A 27,077-nucleotide genomic window follows, 5' to 3' on the forward strand; every position below is an offset into this window, starting at 1 on the left:
ACTTGGGGTTTGGGTTATGCACTTTGATAAATTAATACAATATCTATGTCCATTCAATTGATTTTGAAAATTCATTAGCGGCTTCTAACGGACGCCGATATAAAAATATTATGCAGTTCCCTCTCCCACTCTCTATCCCTATCTCTCCCTCTTGATATCTAAAATTCTGTTGTGAAATGTCTTCAAAAGTTTTTTTTTTTTATTGCACTTTGGAAATGGATGAGCTAACAGCTGGAGAGCGAGTGCGGCACTCGTTCAGATTAGATAGCAAATGGTCAACATTATTAACTCACTTCTATTTTTTGAATAGAGCTCTTTAAATGTGCGAACAACTGGAAATTCGAACAAAAGAATGGAGAACAACAAATATACATGACAAGCTCGAGATTCCTACATGTTTCAAGTTTTAACGAACGCACAATTCAACGCCTTCAGAAGATATGCAAATAGTTCATGAATTGAAATTAAATAAAACTTGGAATAAAATATAGTGTTGGATAAAGAAAATTTTAGAATGTGCAGAAACCACCGGATGTCTAATTTACATTAAAAAAAAATTTATATATATATATATATATATATATGCATCCATCCTTTCGTATCGTTAAAAAACTATACATCAAGCAAAAAATAAAAAAGAAAATTCAAAAATTAATTACCCACCTAATTAAAAGAATTACTAGAGCATATTCGTGATTTTTACCATATTATGTTTTTATGAGCTATAAAAAATAGAAACAAAAGCGACAACAAGACATACTCTATATATAGACATGTTCGCTCATAATAAAAATTAGATTTACTTTAATATTCTACACAATTAATTGCAAAGCAAAGCAAATGTTGCCATTAAACACGCTTGGCAACATTAGAATGTTGCTGAACATTGCGGTGGAACGAAGCGGCACAGCGAAACAAAACAAAGCAAGCCGCTGCAAATGTAAACAAAGCGCATGTAAAGCCAAAACAGTTAATATCCACAGTATGCAACAAGTTTAACAGCGAGAACAAAAGCAACACACACACAGAACTGAGTCTTTTAACAGTGCAGAGAACACACACATGCACAGCCAAGCACACACAGTTGAGGGAGTAACGCGTTCTGTTAACAGTGCCAGTCGAGGTGCTGTGGATTGTGTGTGGAACGTGCGCTGGTAGCTTAACAGGCCGCAACGCTGAAAATGTTGCTAGACGGATTCAATTTGCTGCTGGTACTCGGGCGCTTCGGTTGTGCGAGCGGTTTCGTGCGCTGCCTTACGTTACGTTGCGTTACGTTCGTTTCGTCGAATTTCGCATGTTACACGGAAAATTTATAGTTCGTATCGTCGGCAGCGCGAATTGTCGTGCGTAACGGGCGAACGTCATTGGCTGCACGCGGTTTCCGGTTTCCGGTTCGTAGCGCCATGGCTTAGAATAAACAAATAATTAAAACGAGTGAAATATAAGTGAAAAATCGAGCTAAGTGAAACGACAAAAATCCAAGAAATAGTGAATTCAACAGAAGTTAGAAAAAAGAGAAAAACAACCCGAAAAATTCTTGACAAAATGCATTCAAATGAAATGTGTGCTCACGCATTTGGCTTACAGAATAAAAATAAAATCAAAAAGATCAAACAGCCAGAGGAGAAGAAAAATAGAAACAATCAAAATGTCGCCAGAACGTCGCCGACGCATCTAAAATTAGAGAGCGCAAAGATGCGTCAGTTGGTTGCATTGTTGCAACTGCTGCAACCGCTGCTGCTCGTTTTGGCTGGATTAAATGGATTAACACTAGTTGCCGCACTCAAGGGTAAGTTTTCACTCTGCATATTGCAACATATCTGCCCCTCCTCGCCCATCGTTTTGAAGGCCAAACCTGGCCTTCATATCCGGCCATTTGCACAAATCCTTTGTGGAAGTGCAACAAAGTCTTTCGCCCTCTTGCTCTCTCGCCTCTCCCCCGCTCTCCCCCTCCTTTATTTATTAGCCTCATTTGCTTAGTCTCCATTTGGCTATTTTTGGCTATAGCCAGATTGCAGTGGGGAAATTAAGGCAACGCGGTTTTTATTTATGCGCCGCGTTTGCTAATGGATTTTAATGCCGCTTTATAGACACGACATCATCGCACATTATTCAAAAATATGACCAGACAGACATGCAGAGTAGCATACTGTAGGAGTGTATATGTACATATGTATATTTGGGTGTATATGCGAGCATGTAGCTATACATATGTAGTTCCCTGGAACATTTACCGTCGGCTGCAGTTCACAGTTAGATTTTATAGAAACTGAAAAGTTCTTATGAAAAAACTAAAGAATAAAGCCGGAGCTAAGTTTCTATTGAACATTGTTTATAATGCTGCCGAATGATCTGGTTTTTAGGAATTGATAATATACTAGTTACTTATTCATATTTACAAATACATAGTATACATACATATATATAGTTCCATATCCCATATTTGATCAAAGACTAATTCTCCACAACTGGATCTACTCATCGGCAATTTTCCTTCTCCCTTCTGCCTTTTGCTCATCATCGCTGACTCAACGCACTTTCATATGCCAGCAACATGTCTCTTGTCATCATCCAAGGCTTTCGCTTAAGCATACATGTATAATATACACACATACATACATATATATAAATCTATATGTAATTCTTGTTCGATCTATTCTAAAGCTGCTACAATTTCCATTACACAAAACATTTGTTTATAAAGCTGCGCCGCATTATTTCCTCCCTCTCTGGTGGGCAATTAAATTGTCCCACAATAATCATGAAACCGATTGCGTTGCCTTAGATTCCATTTTCTTGGCCAATTACATCAAAAGCCAAACATACTTAATAAAAAATATAAAAAGAAAATACAAAATGCGATGGAGAAAAAAAAAATAGAGAAATAAGCAAATACAAAACGAAAACAGTTTTTGAGGTCTTTGTGTGGTTTTTGCGGTTAGTTTTTGGCTTTACGAAATTTTAGATACACAAACACAAAGAGAGCTATAGACACACACACACACACACACACACACATACATACATATGCATGCACGTCTAGTATATGTCTATAGACTTAAAGACAAAGTCGATTATTTTGCCAGACTTTGTCTTCATTTGATGCGGTTGCCCATGCAAAGGGAAAAGGGAAAATGCGCCGCTTCACTCACATGTGCTTTGCTGTGAGTGGAAAAACGTGGAAATTGTTGAGGTAGAAATTATGAAAAATTTTGTCTAGAGTCTTTTTCGAATTTAGCTGGTTTTAAAGGAGGCATATTTATAATGGGCAACAATTGAAAAAAAAAAAAAAAAAAAAATAGATGAAAAATAAAATGAAATAAAAGAATTTATGTAATAGAATATATAATATATAAAAAAAAATAAAATAAATAATAATATAATAAATAAATAAATACAAATAACTAAAAATGCATGAAAAAATTAAATTTTTAAATATATTTATTATATATTATTTAGACAATAATATTTTAATAATATAATAGAAAAAAAAGAAAACAGAGGAAAAAGCTAATGATATAAGTGTAGAATTAAATATCAGAAACGAGAAAAAAAAATATAAAAATATGGTAGAATGGAAATTCAAAATATTTGATTTTATAAATTATTTATTATTATTATTATTATTATTATTATTTTTTTTTTTTTTTTTTTTTTTGTACTCTAACTAGTTAAAGAAGTTTGAGTCAATTTTTTTTTTTATATTTATAATTAGCTTATATATACAGAGTCACGCCTCTTGACAGCTATATATGTATATTCTCTATATATCACATTAGCAATCGCCATAAATTTGATCCAATTTACATTTGACTTCACATTCAAAATGTTTCTAAATTCCATAAATCAAAATCTAAAGTTTTCAGATAAACTAATTTCATGCAGAGCTTAAGCTGTGTGTGTGTGTGTGTGTGTGTGTGTGTGTGTGTGTGTCAAGGGGAAATCCCCTTGAGGTCATGTACGCTATCTTACGCTCTGTTTAGAGTTCGCTGCATTAAGTGAGATAATACCAATAAAGCTTAGCAAAATGGTCACCCTTAACCCGAAAAAAAAGGAATGCTGCAACGTGTAATCTAATGCTTATTAAACGCTTTTTAATGCAACAAGCGACCAGCGGCACGCAACGCCAGCGCCCAATGTCGATTGCCAGATATATATATATATGCAGACATTTATATATAACACGATTCAACACGCAGCCGTTGAGCTGTGCGGCTGGCCATGTGGCAAGTGTTGCACGCGACGTTGATAATAAATTGTATAAAATTATCTCTCGCACACGTCACACGGCAGCCACCGAAGGGGGTGAGCTGAGCAGGGGCCGGCCAGCGGGCGGGTGGGTGTGTGTGTGTGTGAATGTCTGTGTGTGTCCGATTGAGAGCTGGTGGTGGGTCAATCGCTGGCTGCTTGTGCAGCAAGCACTAGCAAACACTTACGAAAAAAACAAAATAGAAGCGGAATCAGAGCGGGTCATAAAAATTATCTGCTGCTAAACGCCCTCAACATGTGACAAAAAAACAGAGAAAGGAGGGAGAGAGAGAGAGATAGAGTATAAGTGAAAGAGCTAGAGCTTGAGCAGTCTGCTCTTAATGTTACTCTGGGGAGCGTTTCGCCCAGCTGGAATGCAATTTTTGAAAGAAGCAAACGCTAGAGTAGAGCGAGACAGAGACAGAGTGAGAGAGAGAGAGAGAGAGAGAGAGAGGGAGAAAACGCAACGCTTTGTCCCGCGGGAATTTCTTAAACAATTTTGTTTTATTGCCTAGTTGAGATTTTTGGCAGAAAGAAAGAGAGAGAGAGAACAGACTGTAAAAAAAGTGTTACAATTGCTGCGGCTCAATTTTCGTCTGGCAAACGTTTTAGGCCTTTGGCGCTTTTGTAATTTTGCAAAGTGGCTTGTTTTGTAGCACAGTGTAAGAGCTAAACAAAAACAGCTAAAAAGAGAGAGGAGAGAGGCCAAGGAATTCGCTCACTGTAGGCAACTCATGTGCATTATGCGAAATTGGGCTAAGTAGCAGTTCGGCTAGCTGAAGCAGTTCCTTACGATTTTTGTTGTTCTTGTTTTTGGGTCGTGGGCCATGGAGGCGTGGCTGATAGAGAGTTCAATCTGTGCGAGACATGTAAATGAAGTCAAGTGCTGAGGCTGCTGCGGCTGCTGCGGCTGCTGCGGCAACGTGTTATTTGAACAATCACATGATTGGCTAACTGATTTTGTTGCCTGCGAAAAGATACTTTCAGCTCGTAAACCGAAAGCCCTAGAGTTATGGAAACTAGGCTAAGTGGGCAACATATACATACATATATAAAAAACTAGCTGTAAAGTCCCATTCTCTGCTAAAAAACTTTGTTGGAGCAGATAATTATCTGAGGATTAGCATTTGAGAGTTTCGTTAGGGCATTTGACATGCAAGTTTACTCTGTTTTTGTTGCCTGTGCTATACGAACTCAGCTTCTACTAAAGATGATCTATTGATGTTTGGTATACAGCTTTATAGTGATTATATGTGCGAAAAAACCCTAGAAGCTATGTCATCTCTTTAAGTTCTAGCTGATTTCAGCAGCTCCGAAGCTGAAATTCGGTATCCTGGCAAAGTAAAGTGTAGCAATTGATATACAATAGTATTGCTTCAGAATTATAAGTTATATAGACTGTCATATAGACTAACCTTACTTTTACTGTCCATTCGAACTCAGCTCTTAATAAAGATAGAGTAAAATTTCATATATGGTCTGACTAAACTGATACGCCAGAGCATTTTATCACTAATTTTGTAACTGAATGTGTATCTAACGCGATTCTCTTGAAGAACAGACTCATATAGAACCACTATACTATAGAATATATACAGAACTCATATCTGCTCAAAAACTTATTGAAGATTGATGCTAAGAAGAGTTTCCAAGCTTAATCTACAAACGAAATAGTTCTCCAGTCTCTAAATCTAGCTCTAATTATTAGAAGCAACTATTTCGCTAGAATCGACATCAAATATTTGTAGCTCTATTGGAGTCTTCGTTTTGCGCGTGAGATAATTGATATTTTGTGCTATTTTTTTATTATAATTTTTTGCTTTTAATTAAGCGCTTGCAATTTTTGTGTCCACTGAGCTGAGTTATTTGATCTGCCACGGGCAGCTCTTTCCAGCTAAATAATAATTAATTATGAAAAACCAACTAGCGAACAGGCCGAGTCTCAATTTAAGCTCTCCTCCTGCCTGCCTCCCTGCCTGCCTTCCTGCTGCTGCTGTTGCTGCTGGGAGTCGTTGTCGAGTCTGAGGCTTAGACAAGCGCCAAGTTTTGCCTACGCAAATACGCAGAGTTTTGCTTCCTGGACATGGACGTGATTCTGGACATAAACTTGCAGCAAGCCACACTCTATATAGATAGATGTGTATGTATGTATGTATGTATGACTCTGTGTGTGCAACGAGTCGCCTTTTGTAGTTGATGTTGCTTTACATAGCCGTGGGTTTTCTTTCATGTCTTCCCATTTCAGCTCGCTCTGCGCGATATTAAAAAGAAAAAAATAAAAATGAGTTGGAAAAAATTAAGCCTGGCAGCCGCGTTAAATGCAAACTTTCAGCCGTTATTTTGGCTATTTTTTTGCAGCTCTTTTTTTTCGGCTGCCCAAATGTTGCACAGTTGTTGCATGCAACGAATGCTTGCAAAATGCTGGAGTTTTTCCTTTTCTTTCTGTATGATTTTTTCAAGAGAAGGCGTTGCTCGTACTGCCAAAAGCTCGAAGCGTTTTGCGAGCATAGAAAAATAACACAGAGAGAAGTTGAAAGGTGATTTGGCAGCTAGATTTCCCGCTGAGCTATAATCAAGCTGGCAACCAACACCAAGGGATACTCGGCCATACGATTTGAGGCTGAGGCTTCAAATTCTGCTGAGATTTTAATGGAATTTTTATTTTTCTTTTTCTTTTGCGGTTTGTCGTGACAAAAACTGTTGGATATGGCTATGAATTTATATGAAAGATTTGTATTGAAATCGAAAGACTTGGACTAGATGTATGATGAGCTATAGAGAATCGAGTTCTCATTTATCTTATTGATCACATTATTTATATAGAGGGTCGAGTTCTTGTTTATCTTATTGATGACATATTTCTTATATGCGAGTCATTGATGATTTTAGGAAATGTTTTTATATATGATTCATGCTATATTATTGTTTATATTATATTATATTATTTGTTTATATTATATTGTTATATGTATATATTTTGGCATATACTAAACATTATATACAAGCTGTTCCACAACATATTTTTAGTTTTATTTTCACATTTGGCATTCATATATACTATATATAGATTTTTATATAGTATTTATTCTATATTCCATATTTTTCAAAGTCTCATAATTTCTCATATTGTTTGCATTATTCTACTGCGGTTTCAAAGTCTTTTTAGGGCTATTCCCGCACTCAGCTTTCCAGTCTGCTTCTCTTTTAATCTGTTTAGCCAGCTGCTTTTATTTTATATTCATATTTCTTGTAGTCAAGATTATCCTAGCACATTTCATGAGTAATGCAGCACAATATTATTTTATGTTATACTATAATTGACTATATATGTATATCATATTTGCTATTAAACAATATTTTTTCAATTGTTTAGACTCGCAGCCGTTTTGCTATTTTTATAATAATTTTTATTACACATGTCTGGGATTTTTTATGCATATTTGATATAGCTTATTCAAGTATTTGCTGATTCATTTGCTTGTTTAAATATATATAGTAATTCATAGTAAATAAACTAAGTAGACTTAACAACCTAAAACAACAGTTTTTTGTTAAAAAAAAAAAAAAATAAAAATAAAACTAAATAAATAAAGAAAAATGAAAATAAATAAATGAATAAAACATGCATTTTAATTTATTATTTTCAACAAATATAAATTATATAAACTTTTTTTGAAGAAATCAGATTGTTAATAATAAAATATATATTATATATAATAAAAAATATATATTAAAATATATATATGTATGTATATAAGATTAAAAATACTTAAATCAACCAATATTTGAATAATTATATAAATTATATTAAAGCATATAAAAAATTACCATAATTGCTTTATATTTTAATATCTCTGCAGCCCATAAATTGGCCGCTGCTAATTGCCCAAAAAAGCCATTTAAAGCATAAATTCAAGAGTTGGAAATAGAAATATATAAATATGTGTATATCGAAGCTGGCAGCTTGATTTGCGGCTGTTGAGTAGGTTTTGTGGTTCGACAAGGATTTGCTGCAGCGTGGAGCGTGCAACCAAAAAAAATAAGAGATTTGCATATTTGCACTTGATGAAGTTGAAGCTGAGTTGGAGCTAAAGCTGAAGCTAAAGCTGTAGCTGTAGCTAAAGTTTTCTGCAGCATTTGGGAGTTGGCAGTTGCCGGCAGCGTTTCCCAGTTGCAAGTTGCAAGTTGAGATTTGGTTGGCTGAGAGGCGCTGCCTACGCGGCGGCACACAAACAAATTATATATGAACAAAAAAAAAATTTGCTAGCCGAGTTGCCTTGAGTCATCGTTTGTGTCCACGTTGAGCGTGCCACAGAGTCGCCAACGTTGGCGTTGAGGCACGTCGCCAACAACAATAACAACAACAACAACAGCAACTGCAGTCTGCAAAAAAATAGTTTATAATTTGCTAACAAGCCGATCGACGGCGCCAGAGCCGTCTGCAATTATGACAAGTTGACAAACGGCTTAATCCTAATCTCTTTCACTCCGACATTTCATAAACTGTGCAATTTGGTGGCCCAAAAGCAGATGCCACAAGCGTAGTCGACGCTGGCATTTAAATCAATAAAAGAATGCTTAACGTTTATCGCATTTCTGATATCTAATACCAAGGCAAGGCGAGAGCTGTGATAGTCAGACAGCCGGACAGCCGGAAAGACCGTGTGGACCTGCAACGTTTAGGCCGCCCAAAAGCTCAACTTGGCCCAGTCTCACCCCTCCTCTGTGGCCGTCACTGGCATCTTCCGCCTCGTCGAGTGCGACACATGCAAATTGGCCATGTTGCTAAACAAGTTTGCCGCTCTGGCTCTGGCTCTGGCTCCAGCCGGCACTGGCTCTGGCTCTGGCTCTGGGCGCTGCTTTCTTGTAGTCACCTGCGTAAGCGACAACGACAACGACAACGACAACCATCAACGGCGAGTCGCAGCAATGTGCAGCAGCAACATGCAAAATTGGACTGCGCTGCGTGCAAATAAGGCTAAAAACGGCCAACAACTGCAATGAGAGCCAACTGGGCAAGAGTGAGCGACTAGAAGATGCCCTAGAAGGCAAACATAGATTATGATTGCCATGAAAGTTCTACATTTGTAGTTTATTAGTGTAACTAATAGCTGCTAGGCAACCACATACTCTAGCTCTTACAGTTGTCGAGTTTTAAACAAAAAATGAGGCAGTTCTTAAAGTTCTCGATCTCTAAAAGAATTGATCTATAAGAGTAGACAAAATTTCCATCTTATTTGATATAATTGAGGATCCCACATGCCAAATTTATACATTTTAGACTTTATAGTTCTCGAGATATAATGAAAAGATCCTAAAAATCTCAAGCAATGCTAAAGCTATGAATAAAATGAAATATTTATTAAATTTCAGTATTTCAAGAGAAACTATAACAAATTTGTAGCTTTAGACTTTAAAATACTCAAGCTGGATATGAGAAGATAATCGGTCTTAAAGATCTCGAGCAGTGAATGTAAGAAAGTAAATCTGCTTTACCTTTAGCCCATAAACCAAGTTTTGATGTCCCAACTTATATATTTCCAGAGGTATGCCAAAAGTTCTTAAACATATTTTAGAAATAAAAAATAAAAAATATTAAGAAAATATATATTACCAACACAGAAATTTATACGAAAAAGTAAAAGCATATGCTTTCACATTCCCAATTGTTCGTATATCAAAATTAAATATCCTTGGTTGGGCCAACTGTTTTCGATAACTCGTTTACCCAGTTGCGAATGGCTTTAGGGTATACCAAGTACTATAAACAGACGCTGACGCTGCCACGCAGACAATCAGCCATAAATCTAAATGACTGTCAACCCGTGCAAAAGCAGCAACAACAGCAATAACAACAACAACAACAACAACAGCAGCAACGGGAACAACCTACTATGGTCACTTGGTCTTGCAACATGTTGCCCACAGCTTGAGTCAGAGTCTCTCTCTCTCCCTCTGTCTCAGTCTTCGACTCATTTGCCGCCGCCTGATAAGACACTGAAATATGTTAAGGACCCGCATTCGATATTGATATTGCATTGCCATCGCATTTAGCATAAACATTAAAAACTTTGCTTATTGCATACGGAATATTTGCAACAAATCGTGGGGAACTCCATGAGAAATAGCAAGGAGCTAACGCGATTGACATCTTTGGAATGCTAGACTAAATCTAGTGGTTAGGTTTGAGTTGTATTTGAGTCAAGAAATTTAGGAGCATTTATATATTAAATGAACTCTATTTGATTATAAGATTCATAAAAATATATAAGGGAAAAGGAATTTTAAAAAATAAACTAAATAAAAAAATAAAATAAAAATAATATAATAAAAACTAATAAATAAATAAAGAAAAATATATATAAAAAATAAAAATAAGCATTATTTATACAAATATAATATTTATACAATAATAAATATGTATAAATAGAAATATAATATATATGTACAATACAATTAAATAAAAATAAATATAAATATAATTATATTGAAATTAAAAATATATACATGCATAATAATAGAAAAATAAGAATATTCACAAAATATAATACAAGGAAAAAAAATAACATGACTTCAAAAATTATAAATGAGAACATAAAATTAATTTAATTAATGAAATCATAAAAAATAAATAAGTAATAAAAAATAAAAAATAATATAAGAAAATATTTAAAATGAATATATATTTTAGACTTAATTTTTATCAGTACTTATGAATGTGTTTATACTTGAAAATTTACTTCAGTTAAGCTCGCCATATTTCAACCAATACCCATACCACTAATTCCATTCTCTTTATATATTTTTTAACAAGAAAGGTCTTTAAATATTTTTGTAACGATCTCGGCAATGCATAAGACTTGATTTACAGCTGCAGTTTAACGGAGATTTTAGCTTTCCGCTTTTACATAAATGCAGCAACTATAAAGGCAACCCACGCGCTCATATACATGCTATATAGGAGTTGATAAACCCTAGTAGCTTTTCAACTAGTTTTGTCATCAAATTCATTAGCTTTAGAGTTGCAGCGATTGGCTTCCACTCCGAGCAGAATGCGTTTATATATATATATTTTTAATAGATGCCAAGTGCGAAGCGGGTTTTCTATTTAATTTATTGCACTTTTGCGCCGTGTGGCAAATGGCTAAAGAAATGCGATAGGCCAATCACTTGCAAGAGTGATGCGACACTTTGAATGCGACAGTGGTAGGGGCATGGGCAGGGGCAGGGGCAGGGGCAGGGGCAGGGGCAGTGGCAGGCGGCAGAAGACAGCTCTCGAAGAGGCATGCATTTAAGATAAGGCGTCACTTGTCGACGTCGCCGTCGCCTTGGCATTTCTTATATTTCCCTCGTTTTAGCATTATTTACATTTTAAAAAAGAAAGAGAGACCGTCTTGACTGACAGCAGACGCCGTGCCTCTGCCTCTGCCTCTATCTCTGTCTCTGTCTCTGTCTCTGCCTCTTGCTTTGTTTTTAGACTATATATAAAATGTAGCCTAGGCTCAAATTACAGCGTTCCGACATTTGTTTGAAGAGTTTCGGTTTGTTTGGCTGTTTTTTGTTTTATCTTCTTCTTCTTCATTCTTGTAAAGTAAACATTGCAATCGAAATGTGAACTGGAACTAGAACTGGGTTAGCCGGGTGTGGCTCAATGTTAAATATTGAATCACTGACGCACCTTGTGGGAAATTCAGTACGCTGTCGACTTCTAGGAAAATTTCGAAACATTTATTTGCGCAGTCATCGCGGCGAAGATCTGCGACGCTGCATGATTTGCTCTTATATAAATTGTCGCATCGATTATTATCGATTAATCGTTTATGCCCATGCCTAATTGGGCATTCAACTGAACAGGCTCTACGTGCATCGACTGCATAAACTCTTTTGCTTCATAAATTTCGCAAGAAAACCAAAGAGAGAGGGGAGAGCAAAGCAAAAGGCAGGAAAATTAATTACAAAACGCAGCTGCAATTTGTGCAGCTAATTAATCATGCACAAGAATTTGCATGACGATCCTTGGGGCCAGAGCAAAGGACAGCTGAGTGATCCTCAGCTGAGCAGACAGCAGACAGCAGAGCGAGTTGGGCGTCTCAAGAGCTGCACAGATTGATGTGCGGGCATCGCGTGTCGCCATCTCAATCTGCAGCTCGATCTGCTCACTCCTCACGCGCTCCTCTCACTCTCTTTCTCTGGCTCTTTCTTTGGCGCTGATCTACACAGCACGATCATTAATAAACCGCTGTGAGCTGTCAATAAAAATCAACGTCGAGACTTGAAGATTGCTGTGAAGAGACTGCAGATTGTTGCTGTTGCTGTTGCTGTTGCTGTTGCTGTTGCATTGATTCACACTGCATTGCTGTGCGGATCAACGAACAGTGATCAGTGATCCCAGATCGTTGATCGTTGATCAGTGATCCCTGACAAACTGACATCGTTTGGCACTTGCTGTGATTTGGCTTATGGGTGACAATTGGCTGGCATTGATGTCTGTATTCAAATGCAACTGTTGCTGTTGCTCTTGCTGCTGCTGCTGCAGATGTTGCTGTCGCTGCAGGAGTTTCTTTTTTATTTTTTTGTAAATATTTACTTAACATATAAACATTCCCAGGCATGGCGCTGTTTACTCCCAGTTCAAGTCATAATTGCAGCAGCAACTGCTGCTGCCAGTTACAGCAGCGGCAGCAACATGTCGCCTTATAAACAATATTCAATAATGCATAGAAGCGGCGAAAATAATGTGTGTAAGAGAGCAAGGTAAAGGCTGCTGCTTCATAAAATAATGATGATGAAAATGTTGCAACAACGACAACGACAACGTAAACGCTGTTGTTGCTGTTACTGTTGCTGTTGTTGCAGTCGAGTAGTCGGGCAGCCGGCTGACAATGATGAGGCATGATGACAGACCAACAAATCGAAGGGCAACGCGCTGAATGCGCCCATATCCAAACAGATTCCCAAAGGAAGAGCAACAGCAGCCCCAGCTCAACTGGAGGAGGCAGATTGAGCAGGGAGCGAGCCTGCAGCCAAAGTTGCCACCGTTGTTGTTGCTGTTGCTGTTGCTGATGTTGCTGCCGTTGCTGTTGCTGGTTTGGTGGTGGCAATCGTCATCGTTACCGCAACAGTGGAATTTATTGTAAAACATGCAGACAAAAGCGCAGCGCACATGCGACCAATCGCCAAAGCAACTCGAGGGTTAAACTCAAGCATGATGTGAGCAATTTTTGTTTCTTTCTTGCCTTTTTCTGTTTGCCTCCGCTTTTGTATTATTATTGTAGAGGCCTTTAGGCGTGGTTTATGCGTGACAGCTACTCATGATCATTTTTAGATGGAATAGTTTCAAATGTTGGCGTGTACATATTTAGCGATATGGCAACGCTGTGTAGGAGCTAAAAGATAGCGGAAACTCAAATCGAACTAAAATAGGAAATATGAATAATGTGAGAAGTAATTGCCAAAGTCTGCATGGCTTGGGTAGTTCTTTTAGAGATATATTACTGTCTGGCAACGCTGTGAGCTAAAAATATGACCTAAAATATACAAATCAAGCTTGTCTGAATAACTATTATAAACTCTTTAACTCTAAGTTGATATAGCATATATAATATTCTAAATTTTCCTCAAGTTTTGTAAACATATGTCAACGCCAATCCATTTTTTCGACTCTAAATGCATGCTTATATGTACTGCATTGCTAATTATTTCTCTACGTTGCCTTGAAGCTACTCTAAAACTCGTTTCTAAGCACAAGCTCCACAATCTGGCAACTCTGTCATCGATCTGCCACTCCAAAGAGTAACTTCACCTTACATAATTTCAATCAAACAGCTCAAACGCATTCGCAGTCACATTAAACTATAATCGCGTTCATCTGGCAACATTGTTCGTGATGCCCCTTCGATGGCGCTCTTCGCCTTTTCATGCACGCATAAACATAAACAACAGCAACAGCAAAAAAAAAAAAAAAAAATACATTTTCCTGACCCTGCGAAACACTTTCCATGTGTCTGTCGGACGGAGCAACAAAAAAGAGCAACAACAACAACAACAACGTCTGCCGTCGGGCAGAAATTAATTTTTCATAATTTTTTGCGCCCTTTTTTGAGTGCAAGTCGTGTTGTTGTTATCGCAACTTGTTTCCCCCATTCGGGTCCGCTCGAGTCCTGCTGGGGGTCAAGGCTGAGGTTGAGGCTGGAACTGGAGCTGGGGCTATCTCTATTAAAGTTGATTGTCAAATGCGGCGGCACTTAAGTGATTTTCATAGCGCTTTAATTGAAGTCAAGAATTTGTGGGCTAAAAGGAAAGCCGCTCGCTCCAACTTGGCCAAAAGCCGCCGGTGTTAATTGCCAAAGCCCTCGCAGAGAGCTGTCCCTCTGTCTTTCTCTGTGTGTGTGTGTGTGTGCGTGAGTAGGCGTGTCCAGGCAAAGTTGCAAACTGTTGACAGAATGACGTGACAACATGCAATGTAAATTGTGAATTGTGAAAAAAAGGCGAGATAAATGAAATAAAGCCACGGTTGAGATGCCAAGTCATATCTCTATTAGGCAGCGACAGAGAGACAACGCAACAGAAGGAGAGAAACATCAGCTGCAGATACAAGTTGTAGATAAGTGTGAGCGCTGCATAAATTGTCAACAGGGTGCCACCACGGCGACAGGGTGCACCGGGTCAACGTGCAAGACAATGCGTAGCATGAGAAAACAATGCGTAGGGGTCAGCAGCAGGAAACAGCAAGCATCAGCAGGAGCAGCAGGAGCCGCAGCAGCAAACAGAGTTACCAAGAAGAAGTTGCATTAAGTTGGCTTAGCAAATTTTCATGCTTACCTGCATGCACACAATAACTCACACAGCCAAAAAAGGGAGCGAGAAACAGCAGGACAAGCAGGGAATGCAGGGGACGGTTTGGTAGGGAGAGACCAAAAGCAATAAGCAACAATTTTCGTAGAATCGGAAACCAGAGAAAAACAACAACGAACAAATCAAAGGAGATTGAGAGAGCGAGCAAAACAAAGCCAAAGTTGGCAAAGTTGTATAATTTCGCATTGGCAGGCTTAATCCCACACAGAGTCAGGTAAAACCCACACACAAACACGCACACACACAAACACGCACACACACACACACACACACGCACATTTGCCATAATCTATATGCAATAAAGGCCAGCGCAGTCGAACAGAAAAATACGGAAGAGAGTGAGGCTAACAAAAGAAATCATATTATATATTAAAAATATACATATATGGTTAGATATGAGATACCCTGTAGAAAATACAGAAAAACAAATAATATTTGACAGAAAAAACATAAATGAAATACAAATTATACATACTAGGCAACATTCTTGATATAAAAATGATATATTTCAATCAAATATAGTTACTTAAGTCTATTTTAAAGCGCTGCAACCTCAAGGAACTCAGAGTTGTCCAGTGTTAGCCCTCTGAAATTCGTTATACAAGCATGTATGTCTTTTACAATGATTATTAGCAACAAGACTCTTAGATAATCATCAATCAAAGCCTAAGAAACGTCAGATCAAAGTACTCAAGATCATATTATGATGACCAAGCAATATACAAAATTACCTACATTTTATAAAATTGTATGCTACTAACTTTAAGCAAGTTAAAAAATACTTGGACACATGTAAAATTAGATTAAAATGTCATTCATCGACATAACTCAGCAAGTAGCCTCATTGAACTCAGCAACCACCCAAGCAAGGGCTATGATATTCGGTATACGAGTTCTGCTTAACAAAAAAATGTAAATTTATATAAACTCTTATGTAGATCTTTACATATACATGTCATATAACGTAAATAAAAATTATTTTTCAACTTACAAACTTCAACAATGTCCGCCAAACAGTATTTGCCCGTCAAACATGCCTCATAAGTCGATTTTGTTTGTTGGTTTCGACAGCATAGCCAAATAAAAAACAAATCAAACAAAGAGAAAAGAAAAAAAAAATAAAAACAGCTGCTTTTGATGTTGGCCAGTGTTACAAATTAAATTTTTAGCTCAGTTCTATGTGCATGTGTATGAGAGAGAACAAAAAACTTTGCTAATAAAATTTAACAATTTTCATGCTGCTAAATTTTTATGATTATCTGTTTGAACAGCAGGAGCGAAGGGAGTTTGGACAGTTAGAGCAATTTCCATTGCCATTGCCATTTCCATTTAATGTGCAAAGTTTTCCTTTTGCCTAATTGAAGCAACAATGCAAAGGCGGCGAAGAATTATTTCAATGGAAACTTCAAAATGGCCGACAAGACGATGCTCTCTCTCGCTCTCTCTCTCTATCTCTGTCTGTCTGTCTCCCGAAAATATTCCCTTTGACCAGACAAAGACAAGGTCAAAGGCAATTTGTGCCGCCAAATAGAGTAGAAATTTTGTTGGTGTCTATGGGCGCTGCGAGGTCTCTAAAGAATCGAGTGCGTAGGTAGAGAAAAACGCAGCCGATTAGCTGCAGCACACTAAACGAATGCCCAAACAATAGTCAGACACTTACACACACACATAGACACATATATCTTTGTGTGTGTGAGTAGAAACAAGAAACGCATTCTCAAGCTGAATGCAACACATGGCTTGGTCACACTCCAGACACTAGAGCCGAGACCCAAGACAACGAGTCATAAATTTCAACCAAAAATAATAAAAACCAAATAGTCGAAAAAAAGAAGTGCACACAATAGAGCAGGCAAAAGAGAGGAAAATAGAGACAGAGAGAGAGAGAGAGAGCGAGCAAGGGCGAAAGAAAGAAAAATAAAAGAAAAGGTTCAACAACAATGGCATTTGGTATGTTTCAAGAGTTTAGGTAGAAGACAATTTGTGCTGCTCGATGTTGGTAACAATTTCTCCTCTCTCTATCTCTCTCTCTTTAGATACAATGTAGTCGATAAAGTTAGGAACTGCAGGAATAAATATAAAGATATAGCTATATATGTATATGTCCTGCAAGGCAGGCAGGTGGCTTAGACTAGACGGAGGCAAGGGCAAAGGCAGTTTGGGTGAAAGGCAGCATTTGGAAACTGGAACAGATGAAAGCAAGTCGATTAGACATTAGTCCTAAAAAGGAAGTAATACCGAATGTAAAAGGAATTTTTAATACAAAAAGATGTAATCCAAGCAAAGAAAAAGTGGAAGATAAGTATAGGTAAAATGGGAAATGTTTGCTGTAAAAGCAACAAGTTCGAAATTTTATGATAGATAGAATACAAATATAAGGAATCCCTTAAAAGTTAGAAGTATCATAAGTTAACTTGGAAATTAAAGAATTGAAAAATATATAAGAAATAGCTAAATTGGAAAGAACAAACGAGACGCTGAAATTCAATACGTATAAAGCTTTAAAAAAATTGTGTATAAATCGATAATTGAAAAAAAGCCTTTAAACATAAAAAAAAAATAAATAAATAAATAAATAAAAAAATTCTGAAAAATAAGATTATAATAAAATTAAGAGAGTAAAATAAATAATAAAATAATAAAAGAAAATAATAAACTATTTAATTTATTTAATGATTTTTATTGTTTTTAATTTAATTCGAAAATTTATTTCGAAACGAATTTATGTTTTCTTCATTTATTTACATAAATTATTTATTTATTTTTCGCCCTGCCTTCAACATAATTTTGTGGCTATTAATAAAACTAATTCTCTGAGAATATTTTTAGCTAAAAATTCTAAATGTTTAGCAATTAGAGTCAAGCAAAAAAAAGAAAGACGAAGGCCCACTGCAACTTTATGCCATCATTAAATATAAATAAAATGAAAAGATTTCACTGTAATGGCTCTTTGATTAAATACCCAGAAATTAGCACGATTTCATGGCTAAACGTGCCACTGAAGGCATCATTAGAGAACTCCTCACATGCGAATTGGCCAGATGAGCGAATGCACTTGCTAAGCGGCAATCGAAAGAGAGAGAGAGAGAGAGAGAGAGGGAGAGGGAGAGAGCGGTGTATCTTAAGTATAGCTAATCGTAAAGACTGAGCTGAGCTTCATTTAACTGATAATAGCTGCAAAATGGCCGTGGGCCGATCCACATATAACATCGTTTATAAAGATTTGCAGCTGAATGAGACTTTAGCGCAGCAAGGCCCACTTAGCCGGGACCGACTGGCAATATCAGTGTTTAGTTAAATTACAGGCTTTACGAAAAGAGTTGGGTTATTTCTGTGCCGTTTTGAAAACGGTCTAAGCGCCCACACGCGGCCAAAAATGGCAGCTAATTGGCAGTGAATCGAGTTAGACTTTCCTGCACGCATGATGCTCGCCAAATAACATGCCAAAGAGCAGAAAAAAAAAGAGAGCCCAGCTACGAATAAGAGGAAACGGCTAAAAGGAATGCCAAAAGTTTAGCTCTTGTATCTTGCGCTGTGTATCTCATAGTTTGCATAGCTAATTAGCCAAGCAGCAGTCGCCCAGTGATGTCGGTCGGTGTCTGATCATTGATCAAGTCTCTGGAGTTGCGAGAGTCTGGCTGCCGCTCCTAACGAACGACGCGATGTACGTAAATGTATTATCTGCTGGAACGTTCTCACATTAGTCACGCGTTTAACATATTTCGTTTTGTACGTTTAATATATTTTGTATCTTGCAGATACAAAACTCTGCAGACGTCGCTGTCGCTGTCGCTGTCGCTGTCGTCGTCGTCGTCGTCGTCGTCGTATGCAAATAATTTTCACGTATGCTGCGTAGCGGACAAAGCCCTCTCTCTCTTTGACTCTATCTCTCCTCTTTCCTTCTCTCTCTCGCTCTCTCTCCCTCTTTCGCTCCCCCTCTCTGCTGCTATCTGATTTGCGACAGTCGAGCGTCTCTCGCTAGATATCTGCCCGTTTATATATGGCCAGGCAGCTGTAGCTGTAGCCTGAGCAAACGCGAATTAGGAACGCGGAATGCGATCGATACGTGCGGTCATCTCTACCAGCAGCCAAGTAGCAACAACAGCAGCAGCAGCCGCCGCAGCAGCAATAGTTGCTGCTGGAGACTTGACTGCAACATGTTGCACATGCTGGTCAGCGATTCGTTTGGCAAGGCAAAGTCGTGCGCCTCGGCCAAAGGGGCAGCTGCATAGCCAGACAGACATAGCTGGCAATTAAGGGGCGGCGGGCAAGGGGAGGCGTGGCAATGCGCAATTCTTAACGGTAATTATGTTGTTCGTTTTGGCAGCAAAAGCATTTTGCGTAGCCCTAACCAAGCAACAGTTGCCACAGCAGCAACAACAGCAGAATTTCTGCAACAGCAACAGTTGCTGTTGTGTTAAATTGGATTAATTTGACAGTAAAATGCAAATGAGCCCAAATGCCAAATGCAAAATGCAACCTGAAAGATGCTGCTCCATGTTGCGCTGGCAACAAATTATGTTGCTGTTGTGTGTTGCTCCCGCTGCTGCTGCTGCTGTTGGTTGTCGGCCGTTGTCCTGTCGCAAAACCCTGCACCGCCCACTTGTCTTGCACGCCTCGCAGCAGCCAGTGCTGCCGTTGCTGCTGCTGCTAAATAATCAACATGTTTGGGGCAGGCACATGTTGCCGCCGTGCAGCAATAATTTTTAAATTGAATTTTTTTGTGCGCCCAGAATAAAAAAATAAAAACAAATACGCAAGTCAAGTGAAGCCTTGGCTGTTGTTGTTTTTCTTATGGCTGCTGCTGCTGCTGCTGCTGCTGCTGCTGCTGCTGTTGCTGTGTTGCCCTGCAGCAACATGCATCAAAAAGCCGGCGCCCGTTTTTCATATTTCTCGGCTCACATGTTTTTTGCATTTCGCCTTCTCCTTTGCTCGCGCTTTTAATTCATTTTCGCTCAACTCAGCTGCGTCCGCAGATAGCTTAATCGATTTGCCAGCAACAGCAGCAACAACTTGCTGCAGCAACATTGCTACATGCTACACTGATAAATGGTGGGCAATGTGTTTATTAATTATTGTGAAATAAATAGAAATGCAAGCATAAGAACTGAAAAAGAACAACAACAACAACAGCAACAAAAATAATGAAAGACAGCAGCAGCAAGTGACTTTGCTCTGAGGTGGTCGCTGGCTGCAACATGCAACATGGCTGGCAACATTTGAGTCATGTATTGCCTCAAATTGTATGCAACCAGCTGACAACAACAACAACAACAACAACAACAACAACATTCTGTTGTTCATTTTTGGTCATTTACAAATAGAAATTGCATTGATTTTGCTGCTGCTGCTGCTTGCCTTTGGCTACAGCAGCAACATCTTTGGCTCTCTTGATCTGGCCTGCACTTTGATGATATATCGCCGCCAAGCCAAGCTAGCTCAGTCTGTTGCTGCTGTTCCTTTTCCTCTTCTGCTCTCCTCCTCTTGCCATCCATATTTGATGTGCAGTTGCATGTTACATGACGTTCTCGTAAGTTGTCATTGGCCAAACGAGCCACAATGTTGTGTGTTTAGCGTTTTCTTTCTATTCACTCAGTCGCTCTGCTGTGCCCCATCTCCCTCTCTCTCTCTATACTCCTTTTTTTTTTTTAGCATTTATTAGCATTTTGCCCTTTACTTGGTCCGCTGTTTGATGTTGTCCTCAGTTGTCCGCTGTCAGTTGCTGCTGCTGCCGTTGTTGCTGCCGTTGTTGTTGCTGTGTGTGGCAACATTTTCAATTCAATTATATTTCATGTTCATGTTGCATCGATTTACATTATAATTTGTGTCTGTAACGGAAGTCATTTGTGGCTACTTTTATTACAGTCTATGCTTAAAGCTGCTTTCCAGCTCGACTCTTGCTTAGCTTGTTGTAATAATCATTTTTTCCCCCTTTATTTCAAACGATCTGCTAAGAGATAATATGTAGCCAATTAAAGGAGCTTTCAGCGTGTTCAATCTAGCAACCAAGCTTTAATGAGCTTTAGAATTTACTTTAGTTGTAGCTGATAAAAGTCTTTAAGCTCTTAATAAAAATGTTTTACTAAATGAAAACTAATTTTAGGAAGTTTTTATTGGTAATCATATTATTTTTAAACGATTACTTGAGCTGTAAGCTCTCAACTATGTTCAACCATAATATAGAGGCTTTCAAAGATATCAAAAATATGTACTTAGAGCTTTCAAAGCTACTTCACACAGCTTTTATGCTAAGCTCAGCAGCTATTTAAGCGATCTTCTAGGAACTTTCAAAGCTGCTTTACACACGCATATCACATAAACATATGTAGCTCGCATTCTCATTTAATAGCCCATCAAGCATGCTTCAGTCTATTCAAATCACGAAAGCTTTGAGTTTCCAAGTGCTTTCAAAACAGCTCAATTTCAAATGTTCAATCTCTCTATTCAACTCTCGTTTAGATTCAGCTCGACTCGACCAAATAGTTTTCCTCCACCAGTATAATTAAATTTCAACTTTCCCATTCTCAGTTTCTCTTTCAATGCCCGAATTCTGATTAAATGCCAGCTCGATTTCAGCGCCCACATCTCAATCAAGTCGAGCCCCTCTCACTCCCTATAAGTGCTACTTCTGCGCCGACAATGAACTTAATATTTGGTGTAACAAATCGTCTCATAATTTTCTGATTAGTCAGGCTGGCAAAGAGGCGCAGCCCTATATGTAGATATATATATGTATATATATGTATAAGCCCAGTCAAGTGTCGCTTTCATTAAGCGCATCGAATTTCCCGCGCACTTAAGAACAATGACAGCTGCGAGAAAATTTCTTGATGAAAAATATATTTCCATAGAGAAATATTTATCTCAAATATATTTTGGTTTTTCGAAACATATTTCAACAAGTCTCAAAAGTATTTTCAGAGATATTCGAAAAGCCATTTTTCTAAACACCTTTGACACTCGTCTTTGACTTCAATGGGCATTTAGCCAGGCAGTCAATCACACTCCCGTATATCAATCAATCCATCAATCAATCAATTAGGCACTCTATTGCACATCAAGTTTCCATTTTGCCCTCTCGCTCTCATCCTCCCTCACCCGTTCTCTATTTTCGTGTTAATTTCGAGCCAAAGTTTTTAGTTGAAGCATTTTTCCTCAGTTTTCCTCCATTTGTTCCCTCATTTCTTCGCATTTGCAGCATTTTCCCTTTTTCCTTTTTCCTCGTTTAATGTTTATAATAATAAGCAGAGTAAACAGTTTTCCACGACTAATGAGCCGCCCCCTTCTGCCGCTGCTCGCCCGGCTGCAGCCTCCTCCACATGCCTCGCAGACATGATCTAATGTTATGACAGCTCATCAAGTGTCAGCGCAGAATGGCATACGACCCGAAACACCACGGCCACCTCCCGCCTCTCGCCTCCCACCTCCTGCCACTATCCTAAGTGTTTCAGCGTCTATTTCACTAATGACATTTACTTTCAACGTTTATTAAATGTTGTGTGAGCTGCTTAAATCAGTTTTGCTGGACATGGCCTCTGATAGAGAGAGAGAGAGAGAGAGAGAGAGAGAGAGAGAGAGAGAGAGAGAGAGAGCACAGAGTGGAGTAGAGGGGGAGCATGAGGGCGGAAGCAGCTGAGGCAGGAGTCTGGGCATTTAAAAGGGAACTGGGCTGACTGCACTGAGCGAAAAGGCTAGGTTTTTGGTATAGAAATTAGATGAACTCTTTTGGATGAACAAGTTCTAAAGTCTCTAAGTGTCATTTTCTCCTTGTACCAAGCTAATCAAATCGTTTGTTTTTATCATTTTCTCTTTACCTCTCGTTCCATTTAAATCGATCTTCCTCATCTCTCACCTTAAGAAGAACTTATTACTTTATTTAAATAATTTTCTCTTTTTACTTTTTCTCACTTTCTCACCATCTCTGTCTCTCTCTCTCTCTCTCTCTCTGTTCTAACCTAACTCTATTTTCTTCATCTCTACCTCTCAGTCTTTATTTCGATATCCATGTCTTCTTCACATATTCTTTTTTCCTCTTTCTATCTTTCACCTATTCTTTCTCTCTCTCTCTCTCTTTCCTTCACTTATTCTCTCTCTCTCTCTCCTTCACTTATTCTTTCTCTCTCTCCTTCACCTATTCTTTCTCTCTCTCTCTCTCTCTCTCTCCTTCACTTATTCTTTCTTTCTCTCGCGCTCTCTCTCTCTCTTTCTCCTTTTCATTATTTTCTTTCCTCCACATCTTTTCGCTGAGTGTATCTGTATCAACCTAACATATTTCCTATATCACATATCACATGAGATGTTTCTCCCTCTCTCTCTCTTTTTCCCTTTCTGTTTCTCCCTACATTGCTCCCTTTTTATTTTCATTTTGTTCGGCTTATAAACCCTCTCTTCTCTTTTTCCTCCTGTCTCCCCTGCTTCATTCTCTTTCATCCTCTACTCCCAATTTGTATTATCATCAGGTTCAATATTAATAACTTTGCTAAGCATTTTTGTTGTTCTTTTGACTCTGGCTTTATCGTGGTTTCTCTTTCACTTGAAGGCGATTTCATGGCTCGTGATTAAGTTAGTTTTTTTTTATTTCAATTTTCGTTTTTTTTTGTGTTCGCTCTTCTTTAAAAGCCTATTAGCTTTTGGACTTAATTTCTGTGGGCTGGTTCAATGTACGCGCCATAATTATGCGCTTTTGGCAATTAAACGACAGCCGGACCCCCGAGACGGCTCCAAATATGGATAGTGTCATAATTCTTGTCAGTTTGCGAGCCCCCAAGGGCACAGGCCCAGGCACACAACTGAAATGGGAGGAGGATAGCAAAAAATAAAGGAGGGAACAAAAACGAAAACTGCATAAACATTTGCTGATTGAAATCAACTTTGCCATGAAATCAATCATCGCAGCAGACGGCGGCCCTTTTTTTTTTTTTTTTTTTTTTTTTTTTTTCGTTTGGCCCTCGAGTCGAGTCGATTCGACTCTGTGTCCTGCTGCCGCTTGCTTATCCAATGCTAAAATCTTTTGGGCCTGGCGGCTTTGTCGTTTCGAGCTTCAGTGTTGAGTTTCGCGCTTCAAGTGGCCCCCTTAACAATTGCTGTTGTTGTTGTTGTTGCTGCTGTTGTTTGTTGCCTGCAGGACATGCAACATGTGACATTGAAACCAACAACTTGAACTTTGCTCATGACTCATTGCTGCAGCAAAAACTTTACTCTAGCTAAAGTCTCCCCCATCTTAGAGTCTCCCTTTCTCTCTCCCTCTCCCTTTCTCTCTTCCGCTTAGCTCATTTATTCATATTTACATTTAACATGCGTTTTTCCCGTCGACTCTTCTAACGAAGTCAGCGTAAATCGATATTCAATAAACGACATCTGTGTGCATTTTTTTTTTCGTTCCTTTTCATCTCTCAATCTCTCTCTCTCTCTCTCTCTCTCTCGCTCACTCGCTCTCTACGATAATGATCTCTTTGTTTGAGGTAGAAGCAGCTGGGCTGGCATTCAGTCAGGCACTCGGTCTGGATGGTAGCTGGCTAGCTGGGTAGCTTGTGCCCAGGGGTCGATGCATATCTGTCGTAGCTGTCAAAACGAACATAAATCGAGGAACCAGGAACGTAAAAATCGCATCATTTATATGCGGCATATGCGACAGTTCCCTGAAACAAAGCTGGCCCACTCTCTATAAGAAAACTACAATTTATGCAGTGAAATAATTAAGCAACATTTTTAGAAATATTTTATAGAAAATTGGGCAAGAAAAAAACAAAAATTTTGAAATTTTTCATATGAAAAAGATGTTAATAAATATATTTTTTTTTTCCTATATAATATGAATTGCAAAATGGATATATGTATATTCCTTAATAAACGTTTTAAAATAATTTTTAAAAAATTTTAAAATCGGAAAAAATGCTTAAATGTTTGTAAGAATGCAAAAAGAAAATATATTTTATTTTATCTTAAATTTTGGAAATAATATAATGAAATTTTTATAAAAAAATATTAATAAATAAAAAATGTATAACTACTTATTAAATGAGAAAAATAAATTAATAAATTTTTTGAAGAATTAAAATTAATTGATTGAATAAATATTTCAGTTTTGAAATAAAATAATATATATTTTTTAACTCATAAATTTTGCTCTATTATAACTCAACTACTTTATAAAAGCTTCTCAAATATAACCCCAAAATCTAATCACACTCTCCTTCTTCTCTTTCTCTTTCTAGGTAAGCACACATAAAATACGTAAAATATGCCAAGAAATACCGCTGAATATACTACAAAATACCAACAGACTGAGAGCAAATAGTTAACAATCTATTTCTTTCTCTAGTCGAGCAGGCGAGTAAAATAAATGTGGAGCATTTGGAAACTGTGTCACGCCCATAAATCAAGCCTCGCACGACTGACACATTCAAAGTTTCCAGCGGCCCGGCCCGCCCAGTCACAAGAGACCTCAGCCCCCAGTCCCCAGTCCCCAGTCCCCGCCATCTCCCATTCCACACCGCACATCTATCAAATATAATTAATAGAAAAGTTGTCGAAATGTCAATGGCTATGACAAATCTAATTAATTTTAGCTTTTTTTCCACTTATTTAAACAAAGAGCGAGCACATTTGACAAATTATGAAAGCAAGAAGAGGAAGAAAACCACAAAAAATATGAATTCATATTGTCTTGTAGAGCAGACAGGTTCCTAACTCAGTGTGTGAACTATGAGATTCGTTGAAAATAAGCTTACGAAACGAAATTCAAATCGAAATACTATAAGACAATTCAGAGATTAAGCGAAAATGATTAATTGGATTTCACTTGATGTTATATTTTCTAGCTGTCATATGCGAGCCGTACATATGTGAATGTTAGGGTAGGCCCCAGACTTATCAGCTACAAAAGGTCTGACAGGCGCGTATTTAGTGTCAGCTCTTATCTCCGATTTGGTTCATTCATACGAACTGCTTGTCAAGTATTTCATTATAAGGCAGAAATGCTGTTGGTGTTCCTTTCAATAAATAATTGAATACATTGCATTGTGTGATTATATATGTATATATATTTTTACAATATATGTATACTATTTATTGTCAGTATAACCTCGAAAAGGCAAGAAATATGCTTAAATAATTGCTAAGAATTATTAATGCTTATTATTTATGCTAAAAAATTAAAAAAAGGAAATGTTTTCAATATATTTTTTTTTTTTTTTAATATTTTACATTTTTAAATTATTTTAAATATTTTGGAGTATTTTCATTAAGGTTTAATGTCTCCTTTTTACATCGTTACTTAAGATTTCTGACTTTTATGTTCATAATATTAGCTAACAAATTTAAAGTTTGCTTCAGAAATACTGAGAATTACATAGAAGAGCTATTTTAACTGTTAAGCACACTTTTTGGCTACTCAACATAGCATCTAACTGATGCGCTCTTCTATGCAATTCTCAAAGTTATATAAAAAGCAATCTAAGTGCTAGAAGACGCTGCAGTGTTAGCCTTAAAAATCATGAGAATTACATAGGAGAACACTTTAATAAGCTAGAAACTCCTCTAGGATGTGGAGCATTCTAAACAACTTTAGATGGCCCTCTATGTAGTTCGCAAAATGGCATAAAAGAACATCTAAATATTTCTAAAGGGTTCAGTACAACTCTTAAGCTTTTAAAACTGTTTGACTAACATCTAAAACATATTTTTACTTTCATATGTTTACGTTTATCTTATAACCCATGCAGAGCATTTTCAAGTCTGCTTTGGTCAACACTAAAACTCCCCATAACTTTTCATTTACACCAATATATTCAGTTATAATTTTTTTTTTTTTGACAAATGGCACGCACATTGTAATGCAAATTTTCGATTCAAGGTAACCCGAAACCGGCTAAGCTCAGCGGTTTATCCACACGCCGGGCTTACATCATTTTTAGGTCTATTTGCATAAAGCACTTAATAAGTTTATGAAGAGTGAGATAAGCGCCTGCCTATAC

General features: G+C 37.7%; 1 protein-coding gene and 1 long non-coding RNA gene across 2 annotated transcripts in view; both read left to right on the top strand.

Moving 5' to 3' along the window:
- The first annotated feature begins 1,186 nt into the window (after positions 1 to 1,186).
- The window catches only part of robo2 (roundabout 2), a 57,824-nt gene continuing 31,933 nt past the window's right edge, over positions 1,187 to 27,077 (top strand). The window contains exon 1 of the mRNA XM_030382988.2: positions 1,187 to 1,789. Within this exon, the coding sequence (XP_030238848.1) occupies positions 1,546 to 1,789 (244 nt within the window). The 5' untranslated portion in view covers positions 1,187 to 1,545. The remainder of the gene's footprint in view (positions 1,790 to 27,077) is intronic.
- Positions 10,853 to 16,982, top strand: LOC149091619 (uncharacterized). Its single transcript, XR_016196493.1, has 2 exons — positions 10,853 to 11,451; positions 11,495 to 16,982. It is a non-coding gene; the product is annotated as an uncharacterized LOC149091619 (long non-coding RNA).

This window comes from Drosophila navojoa, chromosome 3 (genome assembly GCF_054131105.1).
Source record: "Drosophila navojoa isolate 15081-1374.11 chromosome 3, UAZ_NAV_1.0, whole genome shotgun sequence".
NCBI lineage: Eukaryota > Metazoa > Arthropoda > Insecta > Diptera > Drosophilidae > Drosophila > Drosophila navojoa.